Source organism: Eptesicus fuscus, chromosome 4 (genome assembly GCF_027574615.1).
Source record: "Eptesicus fuscus isolate TK198812 chromosome 4, DD_ASM_mEF_20220401, whole genome shotgun sequence".
NCBI classification, from domain to species: Eukaryota; Metazoa; Chordata; class Mammalia; order Chiroptera; family Vespertilionidae; genus Eptesicus; species Eptesicus fuscus.
The window spans coordinates 30174001-30189290 of NC_072476.1; the positions used below are offsets into that span (position 1 = coordinate 30174001).

The 15290-nt window shown below is 57.0% G+C and overlaps 1 protein-coding gene across 2 annotated transcripts in view; it reads right to left on the bottom strand.

Annotated features, from left to right (window-relative positions):
- The window catches only part of GTF2IRD1 (GTF2I repeat domain containing 1), a 104402-nt gene that overhangs the window by 18982 nt on the left and 70130 nt on the right, over window positions 1–15290 (bottom strand). For both annotated transcript variants that reach the window (XM_054714836.1, XM_054714837.1), the window contains exons 20-21: window positions 13697–13880; window positions 13140–13168 (exon numbers count right to left, since the gene is read on the bottom strand). In XM_054714836.1, the coding sequence (XP_054570811.1) occupies window positions 13140–13168; window positions 13697–13880 (213 nt within the window). The remainder of the gene's footprint in view (window positions 1–13139; window positions 13169–13696; window positions 13881–15290) is intronic.

Here is a 15290-nt window from a genome sequence, read left to right on the forward strand (position 1 = left end):
ACAAGCCACTTCCTTTCTTTTTTCCTTTTTTTTTTTTGTTAATCCTCACCGGAGGATATTTTTCCGTTGAAGGAAGGAGGAGAGACACAGAGAGAGAAACATCAATGTGAGAGAGACACACCCATTGGTTGTCTCCTGCACGTGCCCTGAGAGCACAGGGCCGGGGGTGGAGCCTGAGGTATGTGCCTGGGACCCGTCAGTCTGCAGGCCAACGCTCTATCCACTGAGCCAAACCGGCGAGGGCGACAAGCCACTTTCCCAGGGAAACTTCCCACACGTCCAGCCCATGGATCAGTTGACTCTCACCTCACTGTGGCAAGAACGAATCGCCTGGCCTCCCCAAATCCACTCTCTGCTCTGCAAGCCACGTTGATCTTTCTAAACAGTCTACCTGACCATGCCATTCCCTTGCTTAAAGCCTGCCGAGGGCTGCTGTCCACCTGACAAATCCATCCTCCTCCCCCTGGCACACAAGACCCTCTGCTGGTACCACTTCCTGTTGGTCACCCAGGTAGTATGTTTTGCCTGCCATTCCCCAGGTCCCCACCGGAGAGGTCATGGGAAATCTGCGGTTTCATGGAATGGATAATGGACCCTGAAGGGGGACCTTCTTTTCCTGCCCCGCCCTGTGTGGCCTCTATGATCATGTATGGGGGGGGGGGGTAACCTATAAAGGACAATTTTTCCTCTCGGGCCCAAGACTGGGTCCTGCTAAGAAGCCACCACTGCTCAGGGCCTGATCCCAATATCCCAGCAAGATGCTCAGCCAAGTCTTGGGGCTGTGGGGTCTTCATGGCCACAAGGGGAGAAGGCTCTCCCCTGGGGAGAAATGGGCCTCTTTCCCATTGGGCTTCAGGACACTGCCCACTCCTCCCTGACCAGCTGACCAGCCCCTCCTCACCTTCCCAACCCATGAACACTGAAGGCACCAGGACTCCGGCTCTGACTTGACTCACTTCCAGTGATCTCATTCTCTTTTAGGCCTTTAAAAACCAGCAATGTGCTCATGACTCCCCAAATTATACAGCAAGCCCAGTCTGCTCCCTGAGCCCCGACTTGTGCATGGACCTACTACTAGATGACACCCCAGAGTTAACAGCCACAGAATGAGCCCTGACATTGCAGTCTCCCCACTGGGTCCTCCTTTCTTTCCAGCTCAGCCCAAATCCCGGAGGTCAAACTCCTCTCTCTCACAGCGACATCAGCAAGTTCTATTGGCTTTCGCTACAAATATACCTGGAGCCAACGACTCCCCACTGGGCCTCCCGCCTTCCTTTTCTCCCTGATTCCATCTGTCCTCCCCCAGCAGTCAGAGCAATCCTGTTAAAGTCTAAATTGGATTCTTTCTTCTGCTCAGAAGCCTGCACTGGCTCCCAGCTCACTCGGAACAAAAGGCAGCATTCTTACCCAGCTCCACACAACCTGCCTCCCCTCCCCTTTCCTACCACGTCCCGCATCTCCTTCCTCCAACACCCTGGCGGGTGATCTCAGGGCCTTTGCGGGTGTTCTTTGCCTGCAGTGATCATCTTGTCCCTGCGCCCCAGCTCACTACCGCCCCCTTCAGGCCTTTCCTGGACACCTACCCATCTGTTGTAACTCCCTAAAAATAAACACCACCTCTCTCATGGCTTCTCTGCTTCTCCTTAGCTTTATACCTCACACACTGGTTATTCTCTGCATCCACACCAGGATGTAGGCTCCGAAAGGCAGGCTGTGGATTTTTAAAGTCAGTGTTGATTAAATGTCCAGCACCCAGCCCAGTGCCTGACCACAGACACCTGGGAACCGTTCATGGACGAAATCACTGCACCTGAGCTCCCAAAGCCTGGAAGGGCCCCTCTGCAGGCTGTGGTGTCCTGGTCACCGTGCCTGGGAGCCCCCGCCCTCCCCGCTCCCCTCACCAATTGGAGGCAGCCGGCCAATTCTGGCCTCTCCCCTCAAGTGGAGTGACCACCAGAGTCCGGGCCCACATTCCTGGGCTGCAGGGGCCACTGCTGAGCGAGGAGGGTGAGGAGGGGGAAGCTTTGTCCCAAAACAGCAAAACCAAAGGGTGGAGGACGCCCTCAGGTGGGGAAGGGCTCCGGAAGGAACCTCAGCGCCAGGCGGCGGCCTTGGGAAAGTCTTTTGTTACAACACCCCTCCCGAGGCGGAAAGATCCAGTCCACCCAGCAAACGCCCGGTGCCGAGCCCCGCCCCCACTTCTGTGGCTCAAAGAGGCATTTATCCGGCAGCAGGAGCTTCTGTTCGGCAGGCAGTGCCTGGTGACCCCTCCAGCTGACCTCCTTCCAGCCCAAATCAAGGCACCGGTTGTTCCTGTCGTCTTGGGTGGTCCCGGATGGGGACATGGTTTCAGTGAGGTTTTCTGGAATGTTGCACCAGAGTCAGAAGCCCCCTTCTGGGGCCCGTGGAGGCCCCCGTTTAACAATCTCTGGGGAACTCTGAGGTTCCCCTCCCCCACCTGGCAGGGCTGGGGCCACCGACCAACCCAAGGGCGGGATGGGGCTGCAGTGACCCAGCTGAGCCCCCACAGGCCAGGAAACGGGTGGGGCCTCCTGACATCACATCCTTCCAGCGCCCACTGCGCAGCCTCTCCGGGAAGAAAGGAGGCAGCCGGCCAATTCTGGGCCTGGCAGCCGGGCGTCTGTCTGCCCACAAAGGCCTCCCGGCCCCGCCCCGCAGATGCCAGCTCCTCCGGGGAAGGCAGAGGAAGATCATTACTGGAGCCTAATTAACAAAGAAAAGCAGAGATAATTAAGTGGAAAAACATGTGGCTGGCGCTGGAGTTGTGATATCTTTAGAAACTTGAGAAAGAAGGTTTTATTTTGAGTTCTCAAGAGCCTGACAGATGTAAGGGTGGAGAGAAGGTGGGGAAGGAGAAGCCGGAGGAGCGAGCGTGTGACGGGGGCGGGGCAGAGAGCGGTGCAGGGAGTGGGGGAAGGTCACCACCAAGGGCATTACTGCTCCAGGTAGCCTCAAGGCCCCGAGGCAAGACGGCTATTTATCTGAGATCACAGACAGCAAGTTCACTTGTCCGAGATCAGATAGTTAGTGAACTTATCCAAGATTACAGACAGTTAACTTATCTAAGGTCATATGCGGCTCAGGAAGTGGTGGGACCGGCTCCTGAAGGGGCAGAAGGGGACTCGTTCCCGGCCCAGTTCAGGCCCCCACCAAACGCCCTCAGCGGATGGCAGCACCTCGCTGGCAGCCAGGCCCAGCTCGGGGCGTCTTCCCGGGAAGCCCACTCCACACAGCACCTGCTGAAGGACAGACCCCATGGAGGAGAGGGGCCCAGGAGGGGCGCCCATGGGGACAATGATAGATGTCACCCCATGTGAGAGGCTCCCTGAAAATGGGGCCGTGGCCCTTCACCCGGGGAGCTTCGCTTCGCTTCGGGAACTGGGCCTCAGGCTGTGCTGGGGGTGGTAGTGAAGTGAGTGAAGTAGAATGATCTCCCTTCCTCAGCAGAATGTAATTTTACGCTGTAGTTCCTTAAACTAAAACTCAAGTCGAGTTTATGAAACAGACCCTGTGAGGACTTCCTAGATCAGGGGTCCTCAAACTTTTTAAACTGGGGGCCAGTTCACTGTCCCTCAGACCGTTGGAGGGCCGGACTATAGTTTAAAAAAAAACTATGAACAAATTCCTATGCACACTGCACATATCTTATTTTGAAGTGAAAAAAAAAAAAAAAAAACCCCGGCAAAAACACCCGCATGTGGCCCGCGGGCCGTAGTTTGAGGACGCCTGTCCTAGATAAAGCTGGGGCTGCCAAGAACTCCGGCCCTGGCTTACAGAGGTGCTCGGCTCCGGCTTCGGGGACATCAGCGCAAGAGCTTGCCAAGGCCGGGTCTGCAGGGCCCGGTCCACACTGCAAGGCCAGGCCTTCCAGGCCCTCCACGCTCTGGCCTGGCCGCCTGCCCGCTTCGCCACCTCCTGCTCCGGACGGGCCATTCCCCCCTCCTCGCCCTGGCTGTGTCCTCCAGGTGGCCCTGCTGTGGGGCTCTTTCCATTTCCCACGCAGGAAACCGAAGCCCAGAAAGGCAACCGGACTTGGAGTCAGACAGGAAGTCGGCGGCTCTGCTGTGTCTCTGGGGCCGCCTGCGCTGGGTGCCCAGGGGCTGCTCAGTCCGGAGTTCCCTCACGCTGGCAGGGTGGGCAGGGTGGAGGGGACGACAGGAGAGGAAGCTGGGGCGGGGCAGCTGGGCCTGTAACGGGTTACCATTTGGTTCCCAGACCAGAGAGGAGCTGTGGGGAAGCTTGGAGCTGAGCAGCCAAGAGAAGGAATGCGGTGTGGGTGGGGGGAGGCCCCTCACTCCGCACCCTCCCTGATTCCCTTTCTCACCAGGCTGGTGGGAGCTGCACTGAGAAGCCGGCCCCCCTCTCCCGCAGTGCGCCCGGTGGGGAGCGGCCTCTTTGGGGGGTGGACACGCAAACTTCCGCTCAAATGCTTCCCTCCAGCAACAGGGAATTCCCTTCCAAGGCTTTTTAAACCCCTGCACTGCCTTTCCCTGGGCTCCACCTTCCCCTGTCCCTTCAAAGGCTCTTTTCCTTCAAGGTCTCTTGGAGGTCGCAGTACTCTGGGCTCGACCCTGGGCCCTCCTCTGCCACCTTCATACCGGACCGTGCCCAGCCCCATCGCCATCCTGCCGGCTCTAAGCACCACTCAGGACCCGCCAACTTCACATTTGTCCCTGCGTGTCCCTTAGGCCTGCAGACCAAGCCTTGAGTACCACGATCACCCTTCCAGAACCTTCCCCGCTCCCTTCCCACACCCTACTGCTACATCTAGACCCAACTCCACCCACCTCTGGGTCCTGCAGCCACTGCCCGACCTCACTGCACAGAGTTTAGCCTTCTATAGTCCACCCATTCTGACTGGACTGTCCTCATCCTCACTGTGATCCAGTTCCGTAACTGAAATACAGACGGGCTCCCGACGGCACGTGTCTAGCGGGACGCCCCGGATTTGTGGATCCAACTGCCTGACCTGCCTGTCTACTTGGGGGTTAAACTTGCCCACTACTCCGATCCTGCCCCCTATCCTTTTCCAGTTGTTCAGGACAAAATCTTGATGTTTTGGGCGTTCAAAATGAATCCCGCCCCGCCTCGATGTGCCTCTGTGGTATGCAGACTGTTTTGAGCTAAAGGCAATGACTTCTGCCCTAGCCAGTTTGGCTCAGTGGACAGAGCATCAGCTTGGGGACTGAAGGGTCCCAGGTTTGATGCCGGTCAGAGGCACATGCCCAGGTTGTGGGCTCGATCCCCAGTAGGGAGCATGCAGGAGGCAGCTGATCAATGGTTCTCTCTCATCATTGATATTTCTATCTCTCTCTCCTTCCTCTCTGAAATAAATAAAAATATATTAAATGTAATAATAAAGGCAATTACTTCTTTTGACCTATCTACAGGACAGCGCAAACTTGTGTTTACTAAATGTCTGCTCTTATCCTCCTGCAATGACCCCTTGGAGCCCCCAAGGGGCATTCCCTCATCCCTGGCTCAGGATGTCTTCTATACCTCAGCCCCCCTTTCTATTCCGAACCTCTCCTGCACGAGGGGCCTCTGACTCTCTCCTGTATGCAGGGTTCCCACACATACGCATGTATTAAATTTGGTTTTATCCGCATGCTAATATGTCTCATGTCTATTTGATTACTAGACCAGCCAGAAGAACCTCGAGGGCAGAGGCAAGTCTGTTCCTCCCCCACACTGTCAACTTTGTCCTCTCTTTTCCTCACACTCACACCCACAGCATCAGCAACCTTGTCGGCTCTACTTTCAAAATACGTCCAGGGCCCCAGGGCCTTCCATCGACTGGCCCCACCCCCTGGATGTTTTGACCTGGATTTCTACTTGGCTTATACCCTCACTTCTTAACAGACAGTCCTATCTCTGTTGTAGTTGTCTCCATGGCACTAGTCACTATTGGATAAAACTGTCTCTTCTTATTTCTCTGTCTCCCTCACTAGACTATAAGCACCACAAGAGGAGATTTTTGTATGTTTTGTATTCCTATATCTTGCTCGACACAGAGCAGACACTCAATAAATTTCTGTTGTATAAATAAATGAACCCAAAGGATTGTGAGCCTAAAGGGTTAGATAGGTAGGACCAATGTTACAGATGCTGGCAGCCAGAAGGGGGCAGCAAAGAGCCACCCAGTGTAGATGAAAGATGAAGGCGGGGAGATCCTGAGTGCGTGCTGAGTGACCTCCAGCAGGTTCCTTTATCTCTCAGAGTCTCAGTTTCTTCCTTTAAGACAAGTTATTGGGACAGATCACTTGTGCTGGTATGGGGAGTCCTGGTAATGGACAGATCATGAACAGGATGTGGATATTAGGTTTCCATAGTGTGAGGGGGGTCTCAATGTCCACAGTTGGGGGACAGGGTAGTTAACTCTGATGGAGCTTGATGAGGGAATATGATAAAGAGTTTTAAAGACCTGAGGCCAGCCCCGCTGGGTGTGGCTCAGTGGTTGACATCAACCTATGAACCAGGACGTCAGGGTTTGATTCCCAGTCAGGGCATACGCCTGGGTTGCAGGCTCAGTCCTCACTGGGGGGTGTGCAGGAGGCAGCCAATCAGTGATTCTCATCATTGATGTTTCTCTCTCCCTTCCCTCTCTGAAATCAATAAAAATATATTTTAAAAAATAAAAATAAATAAAGACATGGGGCCCTAGCCAGTGTTAGAGCGTCAGCCTGGGCACAGAAGGGTTGCAGGTTTGATTCCCGGTCAAGGGCACATGCAGGAGGCAATCAATCGATGTCTCGATGTCTCTCTCTTCCCCTTCCTCCCTCTCTAAAAATCAACAGGGAAAATATCTTCCCGTGAGGATTAACAACAACAACGAAACAAAGACATGGGGAAATACTTATGTTTTAAGTTTGTGTGTATGTAAATTTCAGAGAAAGAACAACAGGGAGATGTAAAATTAATAAGCTTGTGGAAAAATCTGGAAGAAACGGATCATCATAAAAATGAACAGCCATGGCCAGTTAGATGTTTGTATTTTCAGATTCTTTAGCATGGGCGTGTATTTGCGATTCCCTTTAGGTTTTTGTGACCCACTAGGAGAATGTGCTGTGGCTATTACTACACCTGCTCCCTGAGCAGAGGCCCCTCCTTCCTTAGTCACTGCTTCTGCCCAACATACCCCCAACAGCGTCCTCTGCTGTCCCAGGTTTTCGAGGTCCCAGCCCGTCTGGGTTTTCAGAGAGATCGCCTGGACTTGAGTACAGAGGGTGATGCCAGGTTCACCCAGAGCCCCTTCCACAGCAAACAACCCTGCCGTGCTCTGTGCGTGTGCCTGCCGGGTGCCCAGTGATCTGTGGCCCCTGGTGCACATCTGTTCCTGGGAGCTGGATGCCTGGGAGGACAGAGGCGACCCATTAGTGTCCCTAGCCACCCACCTCTCTGGCCCCTGGCCCAGTCTCCTTCCTTGAACTCAGTGTTACTGCAGGCAGGTGGGCTACCCATGTTGTGTACCTCTCCAGGCCTCACTGGCGTGGGCTCCTGAGGTCAGGCCTGTGTTACCTCGGCTCCTTGAGGTTAGGAGAGAGCTCCCTCTAGTATAAGTGGGGGGCCTGGCCCTACCACCCCTCTGCCGTCCTAGCTCCTCCAGCCTGCATGCCCACTCCCCAGGGGTCCCATTCAGCCCCTGGCCCACAGCAGGTCCCATTCAGCCCCTGGCCCACAGCAGGTCCCATGCAGCCCCTGGCCCACAGCGGGTCCCATGCAGCCCCTGGCCCACAGCTCCCGGCTGGAGGCCTGACAGCCCTCCCATGCTCAGTCCAAGCCTTCTTTCTCTCCAGCCGGGAGCCTACCACCACTCAGCATGAGCTGGAAAGGCTACAGACACCAGTGGGGAAACGCAGGCCCTGCGGGCAGATGTGTACCCATTGGGACAATGCTAATGGCCTTGTGGGGTCATCTCTTCGGACTCAGTACAAAACTGGCCCGGGAGTGGCCATGCCCTCGCCCCACTCTGGGCCAGCCCACCGTTCCAGGCCACACTGTCCAAGCCCCAGATTTAATGACCAATTAATTTTCCAAGCATAGTTTCCTTCCTTACGATTCATCCTCTCGGGATGTTTCTGTTAGGAAAGGCCTCTCTGGGAGCCTCCAATAAATGAAGGAAAATCTGAGAGCCACCCTTCAAAGGGTCCCTCCCTACCTAGGGAAGCTCCCCTCCTTCCCAAGCCTCATCCCCCAGCACCTCATTTCCGCCCTCCCCAAGCACGCGTCATGTCCAACCCTCTGCAGTGTGGTAGTGGCTGCAGAGGTGGGCTTTGTAGAAGGTTCCAGGCCCTTGGGGTGGGGGCAGTGCTCAATGGGTAGGAACAAGGGGCATCTCTCCAATCACTTGGGTGGACAATTGTCCATGGATATCTTCTGCGCACCAGTGTTGACACATGACATTCAAGACTTGACGGCCCCCCACTCCTAATTTCTTGGCACTACAAAAGCCTCTGAAACTTGGACACGAGTCTGGGGAAAAGGGGGTCCTAAATAGACTCAGATTAAGTTTCTGCCACTATGTAATGGTAGGTTTTGGTAGATATCTAGTTCAATTTTTTTTTTTTTTTTTTTTTTTTAATATATTTTATTGATTTCTTACAGAGAGGAAGAGAGAGAGACAGAGAGTCAGAAACAACGATGAGAGAGAATCATCGATCAGCTGCCTCCTGCACACCCCCCACTGGGGATATGCCCACAACCAAGGTACATGCCCTTGACCGGAATCGAACCCGGGACCCTTGAGTCCGCAGGCCGACACTCTATTCACTGAGCCAAACCGGTTTCGGCTCTAGTTCAATTTTAGAAGAATAAAAAAGAAAGTTCGTATCATACACTTCTGAGTTAGCCGACTAAGGTTCACTCCGTATTTTTAGACAAAAGAGAAAGGAAAGTCTCCAAGTCCCCACTGTGCCAGGATAAGGGCTGCCTCTTTGTCAGGACACACCATACCCTCCAGCGGAATGGGCTGCATCCCTTACTGGTGCCCTAGCCATGTCCCCTGGGTACCGCTGAACCCTGTGCCAGCACCACACACTGTTCTGCTCACCACCAAGGCCCAGGCCAGTGTTACCTCCTCCAGGGAGCCTTCCAGAGCCTCTGGAATAACAGTAACTGCCACCCCCACTGGCTGAGCGCTTTCCCACAGCAGGTCCAGGGCTGACGGCTTTACAAATACTCATTTTGAGTGCCAGGACAAAGCCCCCCAGGGCGGCAGGGTGAAACTGGCCTCCGGAGCTCACCCACCCCTGCCCACCATTTGTCCAATTCAGATCACCTGGGAAGCGGGTGTGACTATCTCCATCGGACAGATGAGGAAGCGTAGGCGCAGGATGTGCAGTAATGAGCTCAGTCACACGGCGAGGAAAGGGTGCCGGGATTTGAACTGGGTCTCTCTGAACACCAGCCTGTGCTTTCCATGGCTGACATGCTGCCAGAGATCACCAGCTATCCCTCCACATGCCCAGGGCCCCAGCTAACGTTCGCCTCCCCCAGAGACCTGAGGTCCTGCTCCAACATCACCCCCTGATGCTGGCCTGTGTCAGGCTTCAGTGATTTTCGCATGGGAGATTTGGAACAGCCCTTTCTGGGGCAGGAACAGCACTCAGTGACCTCCAGTGAACCCTCGGTCTCCTGTGAGCCTGGACACCTTCCCAGCCCAGCATGACAAGTGGCATGAGTAGGCTTGGAGCTGGCCTGCAAGCCAGTCTGCCTGGCCCCTCTCGGCGGCCACCCAGTCCGGCGTGCCAATGCCTGGAAAGGTGCTGGCAGTTCCATCCCTGAGGGCTGGGGCCAGGGCCATTTTCCACCTCCTCTTCCAGGCAGCCTGCCATCTCCTCCCACACCATGTGGGCGATAAAGTATTTCCAAGGCCTTTCTCTGTACATAGAGGAGGCAAAGGGAAGGCCGATGGGTAGGTGGGCAGGCAGACTGGCACAGTGACCGGGGGCTGATGGCTGAGGTTCAAGAAGCTGCTCAAACGGCAAGAGGAGCTGCAAGCTTTCCTAGTTGGAGGGTAAGCCCCGGTGGGTGAAAGCGGTCACTCCCGGGAGGACCCAGGAGCTCTGTGGTCTGAGTGACGGCGGCTGGCTGACCCTCTGCCCCAAGTGTTTCCCTCTAAAGCCTGACACGTCACTATGCGGTGACGGCTCTGAATTACATACCACCTGCCCGTGACCATGGCCTCCTGACAGAATGCAGGGAGCCAGGCTCGGAGCCCACAGTTCCCTCACTCCAGGTGCGCCACCCCAGGCAAGTCCCTGAGGCTCCCACCATCCATAAGCAGGGAACAGAAAAAGGTGCCAGTGCAAAGCGCCGAACTCACAGCCCAGCACGCATCAGGCGTCATGACTTCTCTTTGCTGCTTTCCAAACTCACTTAAAACGTACATGCCCCTTTCAGTCCTCCAAGGGGACCCTTTCTGCTGGGGAGGGGGGGCTGGGAGCAGAGGGGAGGCCGAGGGGAGGCCGAGGGGTGCCTCACTACATTTCTAGTCTTCATCAGCAGAGGGAGGCTTGGCCACGCTTCCTGCTGCTGCTTATGGGATCGGGCCCAGCACTGACACCAACGTGGGCAGAAACCCAGGTCGGGGCAGGCAGCGGCAGGAAGCTGACTCAGGGGCACTGACACTGATGTCTATCAGCCCTGGAGCCAGGCGAGTGAGCCACAGGCTGCCAACCACAGTCCTGGAGCAAGGCAGGTCCTGGAGGGCCAGGCAGCCGGGGGGATGGGCTGGTGGTGCCAGGGAAGGTGTGTTCTGGTTCCCAGGGCCAATGAGAAGGGAGCTGTGTGTCCAGCCGGTGTGGGTCAGTGGCTGAATGTCGACCTGTGAACCAGGAGGTCAGGGTTCGATTCCCGGTCAGGGCACATGCCCAGGTGGCGGGCTTGATCCCTAGTAGGGAGTGTGCAGGAGGCAGCCGATCAATGATTCTCTCTCCTCATTGATGTTTCTATCTCTCTCCTTCTCCCTTCCTCTTTGAAATCAATCCTATCTAATAAAGAGGGAATATGCTAATTGACTGCCCTGCCCTCAAAGATGGCGGCGCCCAGTGCCCTCAGCCCCGTGGGGGTGCTTGCCTCCAGAGTCCCCCAGTTCCCTCAGCCCCCCAGCCGCCCAGGGCTGGCCCAAGGCGCAGGCAAGCCTTGGATGGTGGCTGCCCAGCCAACGCCCGAGGCGCAGGCAAGCCTCAGATGTCGGCTTCCCAGCTGCCCAGGGCTGGCCTGAGGTGCAGGCAAGCCTCGGATGGCAGCTACCCAGCCGCCCAGGGTTGGCCTGAGGTGCAGGCAAGCCTCGGATGGCGGCTACCCAGCTGCCCAGGGCTGACCTGAGGCTCAGGTAACCAGGGCCGGCCGAGGCTTGCGCTGCTGGCAGTGGCAGCAGCAGAGGTGTGATGGGGCGTCACCTTCCCCTGATTGCTGGGTTGCCTCCTGCCCCTGAGGGCTCCTGGACTGTGAGAGGGGGCAGGCCGGGCTGAGGGACCCCCCCTCCAGTGCATGAATTTTTATGCACCGGGCCTCTAGTAAAAATATATTTTTTTTAGAAAAAGGCTTAAAAAGAGAAGGGAGCTGTGCAAGTCCATAGGCCTATGACGTTCTCATGAGCATTTGAGCATTCATGTACCTGCCCTGCCGTCCCCAGCCTGCTTCCTGGGGAACCACTCACTTCCACTGTGGGCATCTGAATCAAGGAGCCCCTGGTTCCACCTCTCCAAGAGAATGGGCCTTAAGGCCACCTGCTCGGCGTGTGAGGCGGCACATCGCTGAAACCCTGAGCTGTCCCTTCCCCCCACATCCGGCTCTCGCACCTAACTCATAGGCCCGAGGAGTACACGCGATGCCTCCTCCGTGTTCACCGCTGAAACCCTCGTGCCTACAGCACAGCTGGCCCTAGGAGGGCCTTGGAAACATGTGTAAGATGAGCCCCCATGAGGCGGGCCTGACACCCAATCATCTTTGGTCAGGGCCAGCACGGCTGCATTTTACTACCACTTCCCCCCTCTCCGCCTTAGTAACTTCATCTTGCTGTTTTCACACCTCCGAGAGCTCAGGGAGCTGGGTTACCGACCAAACACCTCCTTTCCCTCCCCTCTCCAAGTCTTGGCTTCTCCTGAGGCCCAACTGGAGCCTTCCTTTCCAGGAAACCTTCCCCAGTCACCCCCACTCTCGCTTCCCTTCCTGGGGGGTCCCTGCAGCCTGACAGCGGTTGCCACATCACTACACCCTCAGAAAGTCTTGGCCCCTCCAGTTGGATGGCCTCCTGACCCTTCCCCAGAAGCCCACCGAGCCAGGCCTGGGCGCAGGGAGCGAACAGCTCCCGGGAGCAGGGGCCAATGCCAGGCCGGAGGGAGCCATGCACTGTGACCAGGACTGTGAACCAGACTCCCGGGCGGCAGGCTTCCTCTGATGTGGGCCTGCTGTGGCAGCTCACCCATTCCCAGCACAGCCGTGCAGCCCCCCCAACGGACACAGGCCGGCTGGTCTTCATGCCCGCAGTGGCTTCTGGTGTGGGCGTGGTGTGGGGTGAGATGGCAGGGCTCCCCCTGTCTCTCCACACACAGGCCCTGGCCAGCCTGGAGTGCTCACCGGGTGGCGATGCTGCCCCCACAGGGACAGCCTCTGCACATTAAGCGCCGGGGAGGTGCAGGACGCAGCCATGGAGGAGGTGGAGGGGCTGGATGCCTTGCAAGGGGTCAGGAGAGGCATTGTACCATCTGAGGCTGGGTGGGCGCCCCTTCCATCTCACTGCCAAGCCCTCCGAGGTTGGAAACCCCGGCCACCAACCTCGGCTACTCACCAAAGGCGACCAGGGCCCTTCCACCAGAGGAGTGAGGGGCACGGACCCAGCCCTTCCTCCAGGACCCCGGCTGGGCAAAGCTTAAGAGTCACAGGTGCTCCCCACTCCCCCTTCCTCTGCCTCAGGTTCCAGCCTGGCCTTCCTCCTGCCTCCTGGAATGGTGCCAGGGGAGGTGGGAGAACAGAAGGGCAGGGGCCTGGCTCCTGCATCAGGGGCCCCCCCACCTGTGTCCCACAGTTAGCCTGGCTCCAGCCTCTGGCCCCAGCACCATGGCCGGCCCCCCATGCCAAGCAGCGCCCCCCCCCCCACAGCCGATGCCTCTTACCAGGCTTTGGGATGAGTCCTTGGAAAGGCCTGGAAGAGAAGCAGAGAGGGGAGTGTCAGGGGAGGGGCTGGGAGCTCATTAGGAATGTCTGGGGCACATCTAAGACCTACTGCGTCAGAATCTGCCATTTGAACAAGATGGGCAGTGATTCGTGTGCACGGGACACTGCGCAGAAGACGGTGACCAGGGTCTCCTGCTGGCTCTGCCCTGGATGGCTGTGACCTTGGGCAACAAGTTGTCCCTGTTTCCTCCCCTCTGAAGTGGGCCTGATGCCTCTCCCAGGGGCTAGGAGTGCAGTGGGCAGGTAGAAGGTACCCATGAAGGCTGTGCCTGCCATAGTGGTTATGATGTGGTGGCTGGTCTCACCTCTGGGGGCCCTCTGCACCCCGGCTGGCCTGCAGTCCTCCCCCCAACCCCCCAGGACCCAGGTTGACACTGGGACAGCTGCACCGTCCTGCAGGGAGGGCAGGACCAACCGGAAGAAAGGCCAAGGGTCCCCTGTGCAAGCCCCCACCCACGCCACCATTGCCTCCTCGCCCGGCCTCCTCCCCCGGTACCTGGTGACCGTGAACTTGATCTTGTCAGCCACTGCGAGGATCCTCTCCAGGTTTTGGGAACCAAAGGTGCAGGGCTTTCGGAACGGGATTCCCGGGGGCAGCCCCTCAATGATCACCGAGCCGGGGTTACTCTTGATGCGCTTGTAGGGGACCTGGACCGGGTACTTGATGCCCAAGGCTTCCCCTGTGGATGACGGACGGAAGGAGGGTCATTAGCAGCCGGAGGCTCTGCTGGTGTGAGAATGGAGGGGTGTGGGTGGGTGCTTCGTGTGAAAGGAATCTGTCATTTAGCACCAAGGAAAGGCACAATCAGTGGGGGACGGGGAGGGAGGGGGCCTCGGGGGCCAGGTGTGTGAGTCTGTGCCTGGGCTGAGGAGCGGGCAGGGGACGCGTAGCTGCGGCTGCTGGGGAGAGGGCAGTGGCTAACAATTCTCACCCGAGAATCTGAATGCCCACCTAGAGGACGTACCTTGTGGGCACAGCTGCCCTTCCCACAATGCCTGACCCTCTATCAGCTCCAGGGCTCTGCCTCCCCCTGGTTCAGGCCTGGCCTGGCCTGAGAGGGCAGGTGGCATTTGGGAGCAAGGAAAGCCGCTTGAGGCCAGCCAGGGCGCAGCTCAGAGCTCTGGGGAGGGCCGTGACATTTCCATCCCAGTGACAGTGCTTCGTCTGACAGCAGGCCTCGGGGCAGTCCTGGGGTGAGGAGGTGGAACTGCTGCCCCACCGAGGCACTGCCCGGCTGGTCCTGCCATGGTTCCTGCCCACGGGGACCACGGACCAGGTGCAGGCACCGGAGCCCTGGATGCTGGGAGGCTGACTTGAACGTTCATGGCTCCCCCAGACTTAGATGGGGTCCAGCTGGAGATCCACGCGGATGGAGGTCTGAGCTCACGGGCCCCCCTGAGGGGCTGGCTGAGAGCACCATCCTCAGTGCCTCAGGATGCCCCTTACGAGACACACGGCAGCAATCTCCATGCGTCTGGCACTAGGAAGAACAGCTGCGCCACACACTAGTTTTTATCTCACGGGCACTGAGAATGGCAGGACTTGCCTCATTTCCCTTTTTGCTCGGACGCCTAGGAAACGCAGAGCCTGACGAGTGCCCTGCCTCTAGCAAGTCTTCACGTCCCCTCTGGATCCGTGCCACGGCGTCAGCCTGCTTAGTTTTATTCGATGGAGATGGAATTCACACACCATAAAATGTACCATGTTGAAGTGCACCATCCAGTGGTCTTTAATATACTCATGAGGCTGTGAAATTATCTCCACTGTCCAATTCCAGAACATCTTCGTCGCTCCAGAAAGAAATCCCGTGCCCATCAGCAGTCACTCCCTTTGTCCCCTCTCCCCAGGCCCTGGCAGCCACTCACCTACTTTCGATCTCTATGGATTTCCAGTCTACTTTTACTTCTTCATCTTGACTTTGTGGCTCACTAGTTTATATGCTATTACAAAGAGATCCTTTTTTTGAAATAAAGAAAATTCAGACAGAAAGGAAAATTTATACCCATAACCCACGAATGGGAACACTGCCATCTCCTCTTATCCTCTCGCCTCCAAACGGCTCTTGCCACAATGACCGGTGGCCTCTACG